The following is a 21,731-nucleotide window of genomic DNA, read 5'->3' on the forward strand; positions in this document are numbered from 1 at the left end:
GCAACACAATACAAAGTGTTTGACATAATGTCAACAACTTTTTCACATTCTGTTGCTCATTTTTGTTCCTTTCTTAACAAACCCTAACTCTGCAAGTGGTGTCATGTAATGGTGGAGGAGGTGAAAACAAAGAGGACTACATGCACACTGGTGGCACAGACATACATGTTTATTCAGATGAGTTTGCAGACTTATCTTTGATATAATGACAAAAAAACCCCTCTCCATTCAAGTCTAGAACATGCACTTTGGTGTGTTTACATGAATAAATATAGTCTCTTGACAAGCATTGTGAGGATAAAATACAGTATAAGAGCAATGTCTGTCTGTGTGGAGTCATTTCAGTCTCCCAGGTAGTAAGATCACAAATAAAACTCTCCACTGGACTATTTTTAGTTGAGCTGAAGTTCTGTTTCACAACGAACAGTCTGGTGGATAGTTTTACTTCTAAGTGACACGAGAAATGTTGTGGCACGTGTGGCGAAATTCACACCACAAACCAACATACGCTTTGTATCTCCAAGAAATAGTGGAATGTGTTTTTCTAATAAACTACTATGTCAAAGATAAGCGTTCTACAATAAAATACTGCTCGAGTGAAACATTTTCTCATTCCCAACAGTTGGCTTTCTTTCCTAATAGGGTCTGAGCCTTGAGGAAGTCGGTACACCTCTCTAAGAGGATCACTTTCTCTGGATTACAAACAGCAGAGACACATGTTCCACCATCTAACATTACTCCCACATCCGGTCTCTGCACATGCCACAAGCCGTCATGTTGTAACGCACAGAGTTACCATTTGCCATGCAATAAATCCTGTTGTCGTGAGGCTTATTTTGTTCAGCTACAGGTGTTGCGTCATCTTTATAGTCATCTTTATGATGTACTGTGGTTATGGAGTTAAATTGGACTTTGAGAGATGTTTGTAACATTGGCCTCATGTATTTACTTGAATTAGAGTAGATAAAACAAAAACTGACTGTTATAAACTTGGGATTTATTGATTCTAATAAGCTGGTAACTCTGCAAAAAACAGTACACATAGATTGTTTCACACATAAAATGCATAGAACGTAACAAGGCAGTTCAGCATATAACAGGACAGGTGATGGTTGAGTCCATCACTGTAGCTTTGAAGCAGTGACAGTATGATGTCAATAAAGCAACTAAGCAACTTATGTTGCATAATATTAAAGGAAATACACATTAATAAAACAAAGACATGTTGATGGAAACAGGAAGTATAAGAGATTTTACCTACACATTCAATCAAACTTCCTTTTGGTTTACTCCATTATTATACAAGAGTATCAGTAACATGAGTCCGAGGACAAATGGTCTGGGAAAGTTAAACAGCCTGTCACTGTAGGCCAAGTTTTATTATTCTCTTGAAGCTCGTTGTGTCATTTTGAAACACTGGACCATCGTCATCTGTGTTTAAGTTTAATAGTGAAATAGATTAATAGATAAGGCAAGCATGTGACAAATATGCAGTGCAGTATTTGTACCAAAAGGCACTGAACAGGTTAATGTTAAACCTACTGACTGACTGACCATCCGTCAGTGTCAGGCTCCATGAAAGGCTCCTCCGTGGCTGAAATGATGACCTAAACTTAAAATACCAATCTTGTGAAACAAACAATTGCTATATTATACGATTGTTAGCGATTCTGGAAAATGTGACTTGCTGGGCCACCTTGGCATCTCATCTATTTCTGTGTGTGTTTACTTCCGTGCGACAGTTTCAGACAGCTTCTTCAGCCTCTTCTTCAGCTCCAGAGGGAACTTCTCATAGCACTTCTTACACACTGGCTTCATGTCAAACTCCACAAACTTGTTCCTGTGGAAGAAAGAGTTGCAATTAGAAATTAAATTTCATCTTTCTCAGTATGTGTCTGCAACAATGCCAATTTTAAATAACTTTACTTTGGTGTCTTGTAAACCCATGGGGGGATCGGGGAACTTTGTGTGCATGACACCATAAATGATAGAAAATCAATCAATCAATATTATCTTCATCACAAACTGAGCGGAGTTTAACTTTTAGTAACACGTAACATCATCAGTAATATCTGTCCGCGCCTTCTTTATACATGAAGAGGAAAAAATCATTCAAAACAAAATTTTGTATCCCTTTTTCATGTTATAGTTCTAGTGTTTTAGATTACTTATTGATCTCTTAGCTGGATGAACAAAACAAAAAGACAGAAAGGTCACATGGGAAAAACAAGGTGGAGAAATGGACGACATGCAACAAATGTTCACTGCTAGAATAAAATCAGGGCCCATATTTCAGGCACAATTGGTGAAAAGTTGGTTTGTGTTTGTGTGGACCTGGGTGCAGGCGGACGTGGTATTTTTTAACATTCTTAAAATTTTTCAAATTAACTACTCTACTTGCTTGAATGAAAACATTCATGTATCCAGAGATTGTCCATTTCTCTCTGTGACTCTATGACTTTATTCTGACAGACATAACACCTTTCAGAGTGGTGACGTCTTGTCAGAGGTAAAACTTCCTCCATGAGATTTTGAGTGGTTATTTTCTGTATTAAATGCCTTTAATTTCAATAACACTCGCAAGCTCCCAGTGTTATTGGGAGCTTGCCGATAAGCAAGCTCCCCCCCCCCCCCAGCTGTCCTGGACGACATTTCCTCCCAAAGCAGATAATCACTGGCAGGACCAGATCACGTGTGAAACCCAGTGGGACCTCGGCACTTCCACTGCTGCCGCCAGAAAGCTGCCGGAAATGATTAAGGCTTTACCCTCTACGTCCAGACAGGCTGGGAGACCCAGGAAACAACGCATTCCCTTCACCAGGTGACTGATCTGATTTTCCTGTTTGCATAGCAGAGGTTACCAGCATAACAGCCTTAATCCTGAGTGTTTTCAGGCTGAGAACTGTTCCAATGTTAGGTCACTTAAAGGGACACAATGTGGCAACAAACAGAGAACTGCTAGGAACGCACTGGTGGAAAAAGGAAGTCAGCAGACTACAGTTATGCAGACAGCCTGTAGAAATGTGTCATACCTACAGTATTTATACCTTTCAGCGTAGGTCTAGCCCACAAGATTAAGCTTTACTGTGAGCAAAACTTTTGGATTTGCTAATATTTCTTTGATTCACATAAAAACCTTTTGGATTTACAAACAAAAGTCTTTGATTTGCATCGATACATCTTTTACTGAAGCCTATTCAGTTTGAATAGCTGAGTATCATTTCATCCCACTATATACAAGAAAAGGCGGACATTTGTACAGCTGACATCTCCAGAACTCTGCAACTCACACCAAAATAAAGAGCGCTACAGGTAAGCAATATATATTTTTGATTTTGGGTTGAAATGTACCTTTAAATATGTTAAATCTGTGCATCCTCCCCCACATTAATGTCTTGCCTTTATCCTTTGGCTTATATGATATAACAGTGACATGAGGGACAAAGTTTGTGTGGGGCATGTTTGAAACAGGATGACAATGAAAAAGCAAAAGATCAAAATCAGAAAGGAAAGAAGATGAAAACTGACCAAAGGAACAGTAGTGGAAGTGAGGAGAAAGGAGAAAGAGAGGATCACAGACACATGGGTATCAATTTCTTCTTCTTCTCTTTCGAGTCGCGCTCACGCTTGGCCAGCCGGCGCTTCATGTCGTCCGGCAGGCGTTCGTAGCAGTGCTTACACACCGGCTTAAGATCCACCTCCACAAACTTTTCCCTGACAGAGCAGGGAGGAGGGAGAGATGGATGATGAGGGGTGTGAAAGAACAGGGAAGAGAAGAGGAGGCAAGAAATAGAAGGATGAGAAGGAAAACAAAAAGGTAGGAGGAGGAGGAGGAGAGAAGAAAGTTCGAGAGAGGTCAGGAAAAGTGGAGCAAGAGGAGGACAAGGAAGAGGGATGATGAAAAGGAGGAGAGGGGGAGAAACAGGCCCACAGAGATTATAAGAGAAAGGTGAACATGAACAGGACTGAAAGGCAGACAGGCAAATAGTCACAGACAAAAGGTAGTTATGAAGGAGAAAAAATTACGAGCAAAGAGAGAAATTGGCCCATTCGCAAGTGAATTTCTGAATATAATTAACACCAAATGTGTATATAATCTAGGTCAAAATGTTTGGATTGATCCAACTCGACACTTGTGTGTTACTTACTTGAGGGTGAGCTTGGTGTTGCAGGTAGAGCAAGCAAAACAGTTGACACACCAAGCCTTGTTAAGGGCAGATACCACTGATAAAAACAGAAGAAAACACAGTCACATGAGGTACTGATGATCATCACATGATTACATTTAATAATATCTGGTTGAGTCTGAAATTCAGAATCTCATATCAATGGCACGGCCACGAAAATGTACACACAATGTACAGATCAAACTACAGTCCACTGATGTTAGGAGGGTTGCACAATGAGTGACAGACGACGACTCCACCCATAAGCCATAATGTATTATCAATCAAAGTAAGTTTCCTCACCATCTCCTTCAATGACACGATTGCAGTGGTAGCAAACATCTCCAAACAGCTGACGAGGGAGAGGAGATAAACAGAGGGTGAGCAACACACTGACACGCCTTATGAGTTACGAAATTATGCAACACAATGCAGCACAGACGGTCTTTATAAGGGCTCATAACATGCCTTGTTCAAATAACATGCAAACAAGCCCAGGCCACAGAGGCATTTTGTAGAGTACAACACTAGGTGGAGTCATTACATTATTTCCTGTCTAGCAGAGTTTACACAGAGAATGTTAAGTTACAGAAATAATGTATTTAACTCCTGAACCTTTTCTTTGTTCTATTAGTTAGAGTTCTTAAAACTTTCTTGGTGGTGATTGGTGATAACTGTAACTACTCTTTTTTTATAGGTGCATGTTCTGTACTTGGAGGGGGATTTGAGGGTCCCTTCAGATTTTGCAATGAGAAATTTGCAATTTCACATTATTGTCCATTATTATGACCGTATCTGTACAAAAAGGTTGGTAAGCTTGATCTGGAAAAGGTCGTTTAGTCAGTTTTGGTGCTCTCCATATTGATTTTACATTAATCATCAGTCTGGGTGGTGCCTAAACCAGCCTAGGTGCTGCATCTAGGCATTGTAGTGATAAGGAAAACCCTTGAGAGTGTAATTTTGCTAATACTACTGTAGTGTACGTAGTCTATACAGATGCACAGGAAAACAGTAAAATATCTCCCAGGAGCATCCTATATATACCAGAACAATCTCTGTGTGTGATTCATCCAAAAAGATAGTTATATCTTTTGTTTTTGTATTTTTGTATTCAAATGCCTGCCTGTATTTGCAATTCAAAGACAGGATAGACTAAAATGTTTCAAAACAGTGAGGTACTTTACATATTATCAGGCTGACGAACAGACCTTTTCAAAATAAGTTTGAACTCAACTGAAATCAAATATGTTTTTCTTTTTCTTTTCAAGCATCATACATAAATATAAATGTACTTGGTATATGCGGCCCCATGCAGAAGTAGGTTGTATGTAGGAATTTGGTTATCACAGTGAGTTAGGTTCAGGTTTAAAGTCAGTATAAGGTACAGCACTACTTGGCAATATAATGTTTGTGGCAAATAAGACCTCACAAATCAAGTACGTACTATAAATGGAGCCAGAGGAGGAGAGATTCAATACATAGTTTTTCTATGTTGTGCATTCAAAACCATTACCAACGCTGTTGAGTGTTACCTGGTTGTAGTGTGTTTCACAGTAAGCCAGGCCCTTGCGCTCGTAGTGACGGTGTCCCAGGAAGGGTTTCTCACACTTAGCACACACAAAATGCTGCAAACAAACCCACAACCAAGCGCACATGGTTAGCACCAGCCTGCGGTCAGTAACATTATCATAGTCAGGCAGCTGCAGCACAGTCTGACTCAGATATTATCAGGTGGGACCAGACCAGTCGAGATGTCCTGTTACTGCGTCCAAACAGAATACAGAGTAGAGATGGTGGACAGAAGAGGCAGCACCAGTCCTCCAGACATACAGACAGACATGTCAGGAATTAATGGGAGGGAATCACCATTAATTTTTGATACTGCTGGATGAGGATTCCTCTTGTGCGAGGACGTAATGGATGAGTTTGACAGGGTAGGGTTACACCAATATGAGGTTTTAAAGGCGAATAATATAGCCAGTTTTTCAGCCAATACTCAATGTTCTTTTCACTTAGCTTTATATGCAATATAAAGGACAATTTACCACATAACTGTATTCTTGTAGTGTAAAAAAAGCCTTTGACAGAGCATTAAATTACATCAGACAATAACTCCTCACACACCCCAATCAACTTTTTAATCCCAAATAGTTTGCTGCTGTGTGAGAACATGAACTTGACCTACAGTGTACTCATACGTTTTTGTCTTTTCCTTTCTTTTCCTGTCTTTTCTTTTATTTATTTTACTTTCCCTTCCTTAACTTGTCCTCTTTTCTTTTCGTCTCCTGTCCTATCCTTTTTTTTTGTAAGATAGATGACCAACCCAAAGCGTCAATAATAACATACATTTTGATTTAGGAAAAGATAACTGGGTTGAAAATATAAAAATGAAATATGAGTTTACTTTGCGGCAAACTGGCCAATACAATGTAAAGATATCATGCCCTAGACACTAACTGGTGAACTTATATTAGTGTAACCCATGTATTGAGGCAGGGAGGAGTGAGACATGGGGCAGCAATCAATGTCAGGCCGAACCTTCATGCCCTCACCATGTCAAAGTGTCTCTCACAATAGGCGTGACCACCTCGCTCATAAAATGGGTGGCCCTGAAATGGGCGCTCACATACAGTGCACACATGATGCTACGTGGGGGAGGGAAGACAGGGAAGAAAAAGACCATGAAATGTGTAGAGACAGAAGGAAAGATGGAAGGTAGGTGGTGGAATGACTCAAGAGAGAAAAAAAACAAAGAGGCAGACAGAAACTGGAGGAGCGGTGTACACAGGGAGGAGATGAAAAACAACTGTGGAGATAAAGCTGGTAAAAGTATGAGTCACACATATGGCACATGTTAAAATGAAGTCATCAGAATGAACGCAGGATAAAAATCATGTCAAACAGAACATACAGTAAACACTGTGTCATTTGTAAACCCACTTGGAACTATATAATACCAAACTGAACACTGATCTCCTTAATGTGGGTTTGAATGCAATGTTGACATAAAGTTGTGTCTGAAGTTGCACAGTTTATCATCGCACCTCCACATGCCACTGCTTGCCCATGGCATTGACCACCCGGCCCTCGATGGGTCTCCTACAGGCCCCGCAGATGGGGACGCCCATCTTGTCGTGGCAGGGCAGACAGTAGAGCTCCCCCTTCAGCTCCCTGGCATCAGAGGTCAGCTCCTTACTGCAGAGACAGAGGTGAAGACAACTAGATCAGCTCAAAATACACGAAAACACATTCCTTAGCACGGTCTCTACATATGTAAGTGATTGATGCAGTTGTTGTCTAGCAGAAAATAATGCTTATGGTAAGTAAAACATTCCGAACATTTTTCAAAAAAAAAAAAAACTGCAGAAAAAACAAATAACATCTCTTCGTAACATCTCAAAGATGATTAGAAAATTAGCTCTTTCTGTTTTATTTATGTTTTACACAGTGGCCTTACTTTTTTAAAATCAGATTGTCATGTAATTAGACACCTGATGCCTCATTTGTGTACTTACAACTGTGCCACTACTTAGTTTGTCCACCAGAGAGCAGCATTTGGTCCATCACTGTTGTGGCAGAAGTGCTACATATGTTGTTGTAAGTCTGCATAGACTATTCACTTGTTTAATCATATATAGATTTTATTTCTGAATTAGAATTGCAACAAATGTTTATGTTACGGTAATCATGGATGGTCCATGTCATCTCAATATAGTCAAGCCAATGGATCCTAACATCAAGGTGTGCATAAACCTTGCAACATCATGATTGCCTAATACATAAAGTGTGAGTCAGACATGGCAATGAAAAGACCTCTATCTTTACAAAATCTAATGTGGGACTAAAAACACAGCTGTTCAGGTTTGAGTGTGCGCATGTTTACCCGCAGTTGTTGCAGTTGAAGTGATCAGGGTGGTACGGATCGTTCTTGAACAGCAGAGGCTGCTCCTCAATAATGGCGTGGCACTTCTGGCAGATGTACTTGCCAAGGCCCCGGGCTTTCTCTCTATTGTGACATGGACGACACAGGTGCCTGATGGGAGAGAATGAGAGGAAAACGACATAAAAAGACAAATAGTAGGAATACATGAACAGATAACATGCTCTTCAAGGATCCTTCCCCCTGCACAGCACAATAACAGAACGTTTTCTGTGTAATACAACTGATGTAGAGATAATCAATGAGTGCATGACAGTGGTGCATAAAAGTTTGTAGAAAAACATTAATACCAGATAAAACAGCATCATAGACATGATCATCCTTCCTAGAGGTAGACTTAAACTGAATGATGATGGTGGAATGATGGTGACTGGTTGTAGAGGAACTGACCTTCCAGCATTCTTCACAAATCCAACATCAGCGAGCACAGCCTGGCAGATATCACAGCAGAAACAGTCTGGATGCCAACTGTTGTTCATAGCCTTGATCACACGCCCAATGATGAACTCACCTTGGGGAAAAAAAAGGGGAGAACTCGTTTAAACAGTGGCGTGGATATTTATTGTTTGAATGGCATAAACTTGGTTGGATGGTATTCACTGTACTCACCACACTGGTGGCAGCAGGGAGCGAACAGCATCTGGAAGTCATGTTCACAGTATTTCCTGCCTTCAAACTGTTCAAAAGGTTTGTACAAAGTTGATTAAAGCACGCAGTTGTAAATTCACACAATATAACTGAACAACATCGGGTTTTCTCGTGGAAAAAAGTGAATCTTAATGCAGAACTGCCCGCTGTCACACAGTAAGAACTGTTGTTGTGAGTTATTATTTTGTGAATGCAGGTGGTGAAACTTTGGGCCAAACTGCTTGGGGTTAAATATATTTGTTAATTCCAATTAATTATAATTAAACATCAGACAGCAGATTGAAGTGGTCAAAGTAGACGGAAGAAAACGTTGCAGATAGTGGATGGATCTTGCAGAGATTTGACTATTATTAACAGATGTGCTAAATTTCAACCACAACAATGCATTCCTCACATTGTTCAATTATTAGTTCTTAGTCATCGGGATTACAGACCAGTAGTGTGGTCAAGTGCATCAAATAAAGACTTGGAACAATTCAAGTCAGTCCAGAATAGAGTTGCGTGACTCACTCTGAACTGTAACATCATCAGACTGCATATAACATCCATTGGTCACTATTGAGGGACAGGAAGGTTATTTCTCTGCTCTGTTATATGAGAAGTATTTAATTGTATAAAGAATGTACTCTACCATCCAAACCTATATTACAGTAGCCATGCAAGAGGTTGTTTTTCACATCCTGTCTCAAAAATGAATGCAAGGCAAAATTTATGTTGTGTACAAAGGAATGAAAAGGAGTGGTTTTCCATCAGATATGATATATTTAACTAGTAAAACTGTTTTAAGAAATGCCTCGTGGCAGGTAACACCAGCCCCTCTCCAAATCTGACATGTTGGGCTCCATTATATCTGACAATATGATCGTTAATGATTAACTTAGCTCAAGTGTTTTACTGACTATTTAGATATAGTGTGGGTACTTTTATTCAGAGTTGTTATTAGCTTCATTAGTAGTTTTACTGTTGTTTTCAGGGCTTGTTGTCATTTCTTTGTTCCCTTTTGCCTTGGATTTTGAATAACATAATTGTCTGACATGATGTAATGTTTGCCTTTGTAGATGCCAGGAAGGCTAGGTGCTACCTTGGTACGGCTAATTCAGATCTGTTATATGTTCTGAATCAAATTAGTGCAGAAAACATTCGAGGAACGGGTTGTTTGAGAGTTGCTTCTTGATATTCAGTGATGACACGGCATACAGAGCATTTTGGAGTAGCAGCCTCAGACCAATACAAAGAATCAAACCTTGAAAGATGGATGACCTACATGGTATCATACTGTATAACAAGTACAACATTTTCTTCATCTTCTCTTTCTGTGATTGCGCAGCACAAAATGCAGGTATGGGGTTAAATATCTACATCACTTGTCCCTTGTCACAATTCCCCATGTAATACCAGTTTGTAAAGGCTCAGCTATTTACAGTACATGCACTGTATAAACAGTGTCGTTATCCAAACAGCCATCAGTGCACCACAGCTTCACATCTTCTGTACAAAAGCACTGCATAATACACTACAGCTACTGAGGATGTCAGAAAGCATCTCTTTAGAATTTCTAGATTGAGAAAACGATTATTTCTTTTCATTTAAATCACCTATTTCATTATAATTTAAATGTAGGTGATTCAATGGAACAGTGTACATTTTTTGGGGGCCTTTTCATGGCTTTATTTGACTGAACGGCTTGAGTTATGACAGGAAATGGGATGAGAGAAAGGGGGGCCAAGGGTCGGACTTAGGCTGCTGCAGTGAGGACAGGGCCTCTGTACACGGAGCAAGCTCTACCCAACCCGCCCCAATAGGACAGTATCTTATGCAGCATTAATATCTCAATAATAAGTCAGTGATGCTAAAAACATCAACAAGTCATACATAAATAAAAAGAAGGGTTAGTAGACTTATTCACAGGGACTTAAAGGTTAATGTAATGCCCTTAATGTATATTGATTGCAGCATTGGAGACACCTTCTCTTTGATAAACTGACTGAACCAAGGCTCTCCGGAGCCTGCCGGAGAGACATTTGGCCTTGTGTCAAGGCTGGTGAGCAAGCAGCTTACTGGAAGCAGGCTTTTAATAAGTCAATGTTGCATTAAGGTTGCGCTCGCTCCTCTTTATTTACCTCAACAGGGCCAAGTGTTTAGATTCTTTGTCTGAGGAATGTGCACTAACAACAGCCTTGCACGAACCAGTGATCTAACTGCCTGTACAGACAGCCGGTCATTGACCCATCGCTGCCATTTGGAATGCGTTTTAAGCTAAAAAGACGTGTTACAGTGGTTACATTTAGTGTATATTAGCATGGCAGACAGGAGCTGCATGCTAAGGTGTTTTTACAAGCATGCCTAAACCATTCAGGGTCTTTTTCAATGAATCATATTGGCTATAAAAGTGCGGTGCTCATGTTTATTGAAATCCACCCTCCAGGTGTGTCAGTTACAGCATCATGCACATTTTATTGGCTGATGAAAGTCGCACTGAAAACAAAGGTGAGGACAAACTTTTACCTCATAGAAGAGTCCCTCGGGGAACTGTTGGAAACACTGGGCACACACAAAGCACTGCTCGTGGTAAAGTTCCCCGTTACTGTTCACTATCTTCTCAGCCGGGGCAAAACCACTCTTGCAGCGCTCACACATGGCGTTGGCCAGAGCGTTGGCCATGTTGCTGAAAAGAAAAAACATATCAGAGTCAGGATCAGAGTTCACTTACAGGCATGAAACTAACAGGGTTGTCTCGGGATGCAACAACACCAATATTTTAACGTCTGTCACAAATATAGATTTTCTAGAGTTTCTCCTGTCATGAAAACAGTTGGAACATGTAATCAGTAAAAGCAGAAGGGAGATGATAGAAGGGAAAATGTGATGCAAGAGGTTATCAGCCTATGAAAACACATGGAGGCAGACACATAATGTCTTGGTTCGAGGTGTATTTTGGCTCTCTGTATCAGGGTGTGGGGATCAATGAGGTGTGGAACCTCTGTGTTGTTTTTTGAGAGACAAGCTGTATTTACGTTTATTAATCTGCACTGTTTCTGCAGTACTACATATGAAGCCAATCCTGCCCTTAATTAAACACTCAGGATTGTTTTACTGCCTCTCTGCAAAATCTGTGATATATCAGTAGGGCAGGGCCCCCGGCTAATAATTTTTTCCATTAATGGAACTGGTGCCAGAACCTGGAGCAAGTATGTGGTCACACCCAGAAACATGCCACCCGCTATCCAACTTACAGTTATTATTTACCTAAATACTGTTATCACTGTACTTATGACAGACATGTCTAATGACACACGAGGACAGGAGGGGGGACATCAGGCATTGTACTCGCCTCTGGGGGGGGGGGGGTTCTTTTAATTTGTGCACACGGAGCAGAAATACTCCCATGCTGGGTGTTATGTATTCAGGTTTTGAGACTGCTGAGTTTCCTTCCTTTAAAATCTGATTTAAACAGTAAGTACCATGGCAACGGCAGATGCTTCAAGGAGTGTTGTCACGATAATGGAATTTCTAACTTCAATACCTTAATACCTTATACCTTAAAATATACCCATGTTTGAAACCACAGGGAAAAACTGACAGTATGGGCATACAATTTCAGTATTTCATTATTAGATAAATATAACAAGACTTTAGTTCTGTGTGTAAAGCACAAAAGTATCCAAGTCAATTTAATTCTGTAAAAGGAGGGACTATGTGGGCACTACAGCATTCATGTGTCAACTTGCTGTAAGACAGGAGAGAAAAAAACGCAGCTAGTACTGGAGTACCCATACTGGCAAAAATGAGTATTGAAACCATTTTAGATAATTAGTTTTGATATTTGATTCGAATGTTAACACTACTTACTACTCAAATTATTTACAGTATTTATACCCTTTTCCTGCTCACTGTCACATTTGTGAGTAACAGCACATGGATGACATTTTTTTAATTCACTAATAAAACAAGAACCCTTCATACTACTAGTAAACACACCACTTATAAGTGTGATGGATGAATGTGGGAGGGGAGAATCTGTCACAGTGGACATTTCTAATGGTACATTTCGTCACATTGCCCAACCCTACTTCTATTTCACATTCAGGCTTAGGCTGAACTTTAGACAACATCCATGATTATAACAAAGAAAAATCTGTAACAACTGTAAAACTAAATTGTCCGATGAACAAAACTGTACCCATAACAAAAGTTCCAAAGCTGATACACATAATATTAGACTGCTTGGTAGCTAAAATAAAGTGGAAGTTAATGACGACATGTTGGAAAAAGAGAAAAGGAAAGGGAAGAGGGAATGGTTGGACCATCCTCGCTTCCCTGCTTCGTTTGAAAGGTCAGAATACCAAAGTGTATCCAGGCAACACACACACACACACACACACACACACACACACACACACACGACAAGACCATGTAGGATTTTAATGGAGTGATGCCATCTGTTCATATTAACTTAATTAGTTTTCAGAATTCCAAAAACTCACAGACACACGGCTCATCACTCCTCATTTTTAGAGGCATAACTCTAAACTACTCATCATTCTAACAAATCACATCTCAGTTTCTCTTAAGCATCTGTACTACAAAAAAACAGTAACTGGCATACACTTTAAAACACTAACTACATTGAAACCAGCTTCCATCTGGGTCCACTCCTCACAAGCTTATCAAACACATATTGTTCTATAAAACACCCTGCCTGGCCTGATATCACACACACTGACAGCCCTGCCCTGTCCGAAGGATTTACGAGAGGATGTGATACATCCCTTAGGCATTTCCACCCTCCTATCTGCCTCTAGTACCCTGCGTGAGTGAGAGACAAGCCTACAAGCAGTTGGACAACTGAAACAAAATAGGTTTATTTGATTAAAACACCTATTGCAATGCCAAATTCTAGCAGCTCTTATTGCTGTTACACCCACTCTAACAGAGGATTTGGACGGACCAGTTACTCTGAGGGAGTTGTCTGTATTGGAAGATGGACATGATCCCTCACCAGGTTCCCATCAACCGTAAGTTGTGTTCTATGGGGTCAAGCCAAAGGTAATGTTTCCAAACTCTTGTCCAAGCTCCCCAAACAGTGTGCTAAATTTACTTAGTTAAGCGACAGTAGTTTAAGGCTGAATTGGAACATTCAATTTTATATAAATATAAAAAATAAATCTCAACATGTGTTTTGGATTTAACATACGTTTAAAAAGGGCATTGTAACCAGAGATGTGAAAGAAGGTTGGGAGCAGGTTTCCTAAGAAAAAGAAAAATCCACATATGACTCTCCTTCCAGCCCTGTTAACCCCACCATGCTGGCCTGTGACTATAAATGGAGGCTGGTTGTCAGCAAATGGAAAGGATGCAGTCTGTCACTTCTGTTATGGATACCTTCTGTTGCCTCCACCCTCCCTCTTCTGGTCTCCACTTTCTTTCTTTTGCACATTCTCTACTTCTTCTGGAGGTACTGACTCTCTCTCATGTCCATATTATTGAAACCTGAGCCCAGATATTGCGGATAGCCATCCAAATACTCAAAACTTAGCGTCTGACTTAAATGTCTTTCTTGAGAACTGACAAGTTTAAAGTTCTTGCTCCACTCAACCCCTTCTTTTTCTTACTCATAACTATTTAGCCCAGCCGATTTAGGCATATACAGACTCCAAGACCATTGAACATTTGCATTGTCTTCAACTCAGAAGTTAAAGCCCAAGTTTGTGTACAGCAATGACAGTTAATGGGGTCTATTCTGGGCTAAAAAACATACTCCATACGATTTCATGGAAATTTGTTCAGTAGTTTTTGTGTAATCCTGTTGACAAACCAACAAACACATGGGCATGGGTAAAAACAAAACTTCCTTGGCAGATGAATAAATCCTGACAATATACGGCAGATTAATCAATAATGATGCTTGGTTGCAGCACTTATATCTGAATATATCAGCTGCCAAAGACTCTTTCTGTCTCTTCTTTCTGTGACAAATAAAACATGTTCAAATACCAAACATGGGGGGTTCAATGTCTTCATGACACTACATCTTCACCCATATCTTCTTTCCTTTTTGTGTCCAACACTGAGAAGGAAAACTCAAAATGTCCCTGTGGACAAACCTGTAGGTGACCCTACGTCCATGTCCCCTGCAGTCTACAATGAGGCTAGATGAGTCACAAATAAAGCATTTATATTTAGCCTTTCTGTCTCTCATGTGCACATACTTGGGATGCCAGTTGACATATTCTACTTTGCATAACAACTCCCCCCTTGGCATGAAAATAGCCCTTCTTGTGCACCCCCTGCTGTAGCGCTCGGAGCTATCCCTGCACAAACATGGCACCTAAGGCAGCTTAAGCAAATCAAACTGGCTGGTAAAGCCAGCTCCTACAATATCAGAATTCTTCACATTCTGTAACACTACAGTAAGCTCAGAGCCTACAGACCGAATTCCTTAACATCAACACAGCACGGCACCGTCATCAGATGTATTGGCACGTCAATTACCAGAATGTCTTATTTTTAATCTGTGATGGTAATCCAGTGATCATCCACCAATTACACACAAAACCAAATCATACCACAGCTCCTGTCCCAGTCTACGTTCTGTACGTGCTCAGAGATACTACACTGAAGATTTAATGACCTATCGTGACCTGTCACGATATTTCATAATTGATTTATCAATATATAGACATGACACTGGACTCAATCCAACAAAAAGTGGCAAACACTGGATTTAGCCTACAGCACATAGCCTGTTAAAGAATGTGCCAATTGTTATAACATTTATTTAGGTTTTTTTTTAACTGTGCCAGAGAGAACATTTTATGTTGATTATGTTTTTATCTATTTGGGATATTTTAATAATCTTTTCACATTCCAGTTCCAATTACTTTACAATCACATACATAAATTTTACTAAGTATTTCTGGGGAAATAATTCATAAGTATGTTTTTTTGAAGGAGAATGATGACTGAAAGAGAAGGTGTGTCCCTGAGAGTTACGCAGCCTCTGACAGAAAACTTCAACCATCAAGTTAAAGGTTTAAAACTGGCTGCTAAGTAAAGCCTTTTTATGCCACAAAAGTAGGAACACCTCATCCATAAAAGCAAGAAAAATTACAATAATAATAATCATGGCCTAAGGAGCAAATTCCAACAATTTGATTCCTCTTCTAACAGTGCTCTAACCCATGTTTTCTAAACTGTATACTTACAAGCGAGCATAAAAATCACAAAACTCCTTATAGACTTTGACATCGCTCTTTCGTCTTTGGGACTTGGACACTGGGACCTCCGCCTCTCCCCCATCACCACCCTGAAGCCTCTGATGATAACCGTTCATCTCCCCATGAGTAACATGGTCCGGGGCTTCACCATCCTCAGGTATTGAGGGTGGCAGGGCACGACCGTTCACCTCCATACTCATTTACAATGGCCCAAATTAACTACTGAAGTCCATCAAACGGCTGAGTCAAAAATGAAAAACACTCCGACAGAAATCCCCTGTGTTTGTTCAACGCAAGTCTCCAGTATCCAGTAAGTGGTGCGAGCTGTAATCCACATGGAAAGGACACCGAAACCCTGGTCAGACTGTGCTGGGAGTACTCTGCCTCTCTCTCTCCCATACACACACTCCCACTTTCTCTCACTCCCACATCAACTTTTTCCTTTTTTCACACACACACACACACACACACACACACACACACACACACACACACACACACACACACACACACACACACACACACACACACACACACACACAGACAGACAGACAGACAGACAGACAGACAGACAATCTTAGTCTCCCCTCCTATCACACTCACTGTCTATTCCTGGGTAGGGTACTGAAAATAAAAGAGCCCACCCTGACGCCTGTCCAGAGGTCACTGTGCCATCACACACAAACACAAACCTGAGTGGGGTTTTTTTGGGCATCAATATAAATATCTACCCATGCTATTAATCTGCGTGTGTGTGTTTGTGTTTAGCAGCTGGACCTCTCAGCTTTCTGGAAGATATAACAACGTGGCTCCAACTCAGTATTGCGCAAAATAGGAATGTCACACAGGAAAGCAGAAAATCTAAAGTGTTAGGATGCCAAATGACAGGAGCAGAACACATTGCTGTTTGTTCCAGTCATTGTATAAATACACTGGAAGAAGAAAATCCCTCAGCAGTATGTTTACAGAGGCATACAACGGCTTAAATTAGAGCCAGATATTGTCTCAGGGATACAGATCACCACTACAAGGGTTGGGATCTAAATTTGAACCGATTAGATGGTGAATTCTTGGTCGCTCTTTGCACATGTTCACCATTTCCCTTGTCGTGTCATTGTTTATGGACTGCTTATTTTTGGCAGTAATGGTACCTGGCAGGATTAAAACTCAAGCCCTACTGGAAACATGCTATGTGAGCCTACAGAATGGCTTGAATATCAGTTTAAAACATCCTCCTGAAGCTATCTAGAGCTGTAATTAGAAGATATGTTAATCGTCCATAAATCCCATGTTGGTCTCAGCCTCCGATTTCCCTTTAAACCCACAAATCTGTGTCCCCTTTGGGTAAATGATAGCTCTTTATGTGGCTAAACTCAACTGGCATCTCAAATTAATGACCACTTCCCAAACCATCAAAACAACATAAAGCCAGCTCTGGAAATACACTCCAGTGAGATAAACATGTGAGACGCTCCATTAGAGAACAGCTGCTGTGTGTTCATCCTGCAAAACCGAGGGATTTACAATAAATAATAAATAAAGTCCTCTAGCAATGGCTGTGTATGTGTTCGTGTGTCTGCTTGTGTATGTATGTGTCCGTGTATGTATGTGTGTGTGTTTGTGTCTGTCCAGCTGAAACATGTCTCTGAGTCCTTCAGGATAACGGTCTTCTACATTACTCCATCATTCTACAAATAGACACCTAGTGGAGCCTCAACTCCAAACTAGGTGCTGGCAGCTGCCATGTTGTGTCTGTGTGTGTGTGTGTGTGTGTGTGTGTGTATATGTGTGTGAGAGTGTACATGTGTGTGCGTGTTTGTGTGTGTGTGTGTGTGTGTGAGGGTTTGAATACGCAGTAGTGGCCACTAAAATGTGCAGTCAAACTCCATTTAACCTCCAAAGTCATTCTTGTGATTTTTTTCCCATCTAAATTGCACTGTTTGTGTGTAAATGTTCCCACTTTTTTCTAATTTGCTTCAAGACAAGCAGTGGTGTATTGTTGTGAAGTGTATTCAGCCTCACTTTTAAACCCTATCTAAACTATTCAGTCTCTATCAAGGGGCTGTCTGGGTTGTGAAATGAATGACACAATGAGGCAAATATTTCACCAGGCACCATCCAAACCAGAACAATGACTATGGAAAAGTCACCTGTCCTTAGCTGGAGCTCTGCTGGGATTTTCACTGGGACAAGTGTTGAGTGACTGGGGTACAATGGACACAGGGTGGGTGCCTAACAGGAAACCCTTGCAAATTTTCCTGCTGATTACAGACATTGCCATGGTGCAGGGTGTTCCGCCCTAAAATGAGAGCTCAAGAACTATTTAGCCCTCTTGTGTCCAGATTAATATATTTACATGTGAATTATTCCGATTTTAATTTAAAACAGATTAAACTTAATCACTGAACATTATTGAGCATTTAAATATATTTAAATGTAGGTCAAATTAAGAGTTGAATGAATCAGATTGAGGCTCCCAGCGGCACTGCAGCTCATCAACAATGTTCAACAGGGACAGTAAGCGGTGTAATCACTTTGTGGCAGGTGAAACACTGCCTTTTATCAGTTGTACTGGCCCTTTAAAGGTATTTCAACAGGTAAAAATGGGCTATAATCTGTCAAATATAACCACCAAGAGTGAAATCAAGTCATTTTGATGCAGAAACAACCTTTCAGTCACAAAGTAGGAGCTCTAATCACTTTTTGAAGCAGCCTCTGACAGAAAACTTCCACCATCAGGTTAAAGGCTCATCCATTAAAGAAAGAATAGACTTATAGACTTTGACATCGCTCTTTCGTCTTTGGGACCTGGACACTGGGACCTCCGCCTCTCCCCCACCACCACTCTGAAGCCTCTGATGGTAAACGTTCATCTCCCTATGAGTAACATGGTCCGGGGCTTCACCACCCTCAGGTATTGAGGGTGGCAGGGCACGACCGTTCACCTCCATGCTCATCTACAACGGCTCGAATTAACTACTCAAGTCCATCAAACAGCTGAGTCAAAAATGAAAAACACTCCGACAGAAATCCCCTGTGTTTGTTCAATGCAAGTTTCCAGCACACCCATCTCTCTCACTTACTGATACATCTAACAAAAAGCAGCGACACAGTGATACATTGGAAGTTGCACAACATGGAAGGTTTCTTCCAATGAAATTAAAGGAAGACAAAACAAAGCAAAACATCTGCTTGGACAGCGAACACTGCTGTGTTAGTAGTTTCCAGTTTGCAGTGTTATGACAGTGTTGGACGGACTCAGGCTCCCACTGACGTCAAATGTTAAGCATCATAGAAAAGAAAGTGAATATCACTTTAAATGATGAAATAATATGAACAATAATGACAGGTCAAGTGATTTCGCTAATGTTTTAATTAATTGTTAAGCCCCATCTATGTCATATTAAAGGCAGGAAGGGGCATCTTTGTTTTGTGTGCTGGATATCATTGATGTTTCAGTGATGTTTTGATGATGTGACATTCTAGTCTTTGATTCATGGGCTACTGAGGCATCCTTGACACACTGGATTTTGCAGAATTGTGACACTGTTTTGTCATCTTGCAGATCAATACTCAAGACTAAAGCTTAATTGGATATTTTAGCAAAAGGAGCAGAGGTTTTAAATGCCTAAGAGAGAGAGAGAGAGAGAGAGAGAGAGAGAGAGAGAGAGAGAGAGAGAGAGAGAGAGAGAGAGAGAGAGAGAGAGTGTGAGTGACGATATAAATGCCAACCTGAGCTTAAAAATGGCTACAGCAACTGTCAGCAGTCGACAAAGTGTCTCTGGAGTGTTCCCTCTGCAGGACAGGATTTTGAGACTTCCTCACCAGGCCATTAAAGATCACTGGAGAGGTTAGAGGTCAGGTCACCCGTGGTAAAGCCTTATAAACTGAGGTAGGAAATAAACTGTCCAACTGAACTGACCTCTGTAGCTATTATGGAGATGGAGCCATTAATTTTCTAACAGAGAGGGTTTTGTGCATATAACCTACTGCAGTGCTTCTCAACAGTACATGTGGGCTTGTCTCCCACAGTCAGAAGTATTTATCCCAATGACACTGACAAGCATTTCTCTATGACATTTTCCATCTGCCATTCTTCGCTAAACGAACCATTAGAAAAGACTAAAAACAACATGGAGCCTTTGTTGCCTTGCAATTTTAAATATGTGACCAAATAAAAGCTAATTCCATGAAAAGATGATGATAGAAAAGGATATGCACAGTTGTTATCATGGTGAAAATGACCCACATATAATTAAAATATAATATTTCTGTTTTTGTCTTTGGTTTGGCTGATCAGATCCGTCTGCAGACTATATCTGAAAAAGACCCCGACTCTCAACCAGTGCAAGGTAAACAGATTCAGGCAAAAGAAACAGATCAAACACACCCTGTTCACACACCCACACTCCCCCTTGTGCACTGTGTCAACAGCAACCATGACAACACAGTCATAAGGGCTGCTGGCAAGGCACAGGTACACACACACACACACACACACACACACGTAGTGACACACGTTGATTTAGTGTAAACATAATTTATGACTAACATTTCCTTTGTTATGCACTTTTTGTTCCAGATGCCCAGTTTGACCTGAACAATCAAGGGTCCAGTTCCACTCTTAACTCTACGGGACTGACTAGGACAACAACATCTTTCTCCATGCTTTAAAGTTAGCAGCAATTTCTTTTTCCAATGCTACCGAGTTAATTCACAGGTTCCCCCGGATGTACTGTAACCCCACACTGCTGATTAACATCATTAATGTTGTCAAATTATGCTAGTGAAAGACATACTGGACATGATTTGGTTTGCTTCACATACGAAAAACCTTGGTGCATTTCACTTATATTCGGTTGTGCCTCGTCTTCGGCTTTTATTCCACAGCACAATTGTTTTCATGCTAAGCACCAATTAATCCTAGCATGTGAGGCAAACCAATTAGGTATGGCATTGGACTGTATATCCTACTGGTTTTCTTAGTTTCCATCAATACTGTATTTTGTACTGACTCTACGGGCGGATATCTGGCCTTTTCATTGCTTTATTTGACAGGACAGATGAACAGTGACAGTAATTGAGGAGAGAAATGGGGACAACATGCAGCACAAGTGCCACAGTTTGGAATCAACCCTGGCTGCTACAGCAATGACACAGCTTCCGTATATAGGGTGCAGGCTCTATCAGCTGAGCAACTGAACGCATTTTTGACTGTAACAGATTTTCATCTGAAAAAGTTCCTATAAACAGAATTGTAAAATGCATTTTCTCTTTCTTACCACTCATGGGGTTTCCTTGGTTCTGACTCCTTCCATACTCATTTTTGTTGATCCCTTAAAGCTTTTTCCCACTGTGTCAGTGTTTTGTCTCTCTCTCACATGCCTTGCTTTTCTGCTCCATCTGTGGTTTAACGCAGTCTTGTAATTTACTGATGCTACTCTTTGCAGAAAGAAATCATACAATTCTGGGTTTGATCAAAGAAATCTCTTAGCTCTTGCCAATACTGCAGTCATATTTGCATAAAATAATTCTCTGATTTCAGTAAATACTACACTCATAATAGCTAACAGTTTGTGATGATGATACATATCTGAGTTTTGTGCTTTGCTTGCCCCACATGGGGACCCTGAATGGTCAGATATTATGTATTATTAAAAGTTATTTTCATTAAATGATACATGGTGCAATGATTGTGCTTATAACAAACTACATGGTGTGTAGCCAATATAAAACAACCCACCTGACACCAAATTATTG

The 21,731-nt window shown here is 40.5% G+C and overlaps 1 protein-coding gene and 1 long non-coding RNA gene across 9 annotated transcripts in view; one reads left to right on the forward strand and one right to left on the reverse strand.

Annotated features, from left to right (window-relative positions):
* Positions 1-151: 151 nt before the first annotated feature.
* LOC115588265 (LIM and senescent cell antigen-like-containing domain protein 1) overlaps positions 152-21,731 on the reverse strand; it is a 31,719-nt gene continuing 10,139 nt past the window's right edge. For 3 of the 6 annotated variants that reach the window (XM_030428746.1, XM_030428747.1, XM_030428745.1), the window contains exons 2-11: positions 11,260-11,419; positions 8,716-8,782; positions 8,497-8,617; positions 8,050-8,199; positions 7,211-7,361; positions 5,699-5,791; positions 4,470-4,518; positions 4,149-4,224; positions 3,529-3,714; positions 152-1,840 (exon numbers count right to left, since the gene is read on the reverse strand). In XM_030428746.1, the coding sequence (XP_030284606.1) occupies positions 3,573-3,714; positions 4,149-4,224; positions 4,470-4,518; positions 5,699-5,791; positions 7,211-7,361; positions 8,050-8,199; positions 8,497-8,617; positions 8,716-8,782; positions 11,260-11,419 (1,009 nt within the window). In that variant the 3' untranslated portion in view covers positions 152-1,840; positions 3,529-3,572. Of the gene's footprint in view, positions 1,841-3,528; positions 3,715-4,148; positions 4,225-4,469; positions 4,519-5,698; positions 5,792-6,718; positions 6,812-7,210; positions 7,362-8,049; positions 8,200-8,496; positions 8,618-8,715; positions 8,783-11,259; positions 11,420-15,959; positions 16,497-21,731 lie in introns of those variants that run through there. The other 3 variants (XM_030428743.1, XM_030428740.1, XM_030428744.1) reach the window with 3 other exon arrangements.
* LOC115588271 (uncharacterized) lies at positions 2,727-21,646 on the forward strand. 3 transcript variants are annotated; one of them, XR_003985301.1, is made up of 5 exons: positions 2,727-2,821; positions 3,242-3,312; positions 20,272-20,323; positions 20,554-20,646; positions 21,030-21,646. It is a non-coding gene; the product is annotated as an uncharacterized LOC115588271 (long non-coding RNA). The 3 variants fall into 3 exon arrangements; XR_003985300.1 differs by having other exon boundaries at positions 20,554-21,646; XR_003985302.1 differs by having other exon boundaries at positions 2,735-2,821; positions 3,247-3,312; positions 20,554-21,646.

Source organism: Sparus aurata, chromosome 9 (genome assembly GCF_900880675.1).
Source record: "Sparus aurata chromosome 9, fSpaAur1.1, whole genome shotgun sequence".
In the NCBI taxonomy this organism is placed as follows: domain Eukaryota; kingdom Metazoa; phylum Chordata; class Actinopteri; order Spariformes; family Sparidae; genus Sparus; species Sparus aurata.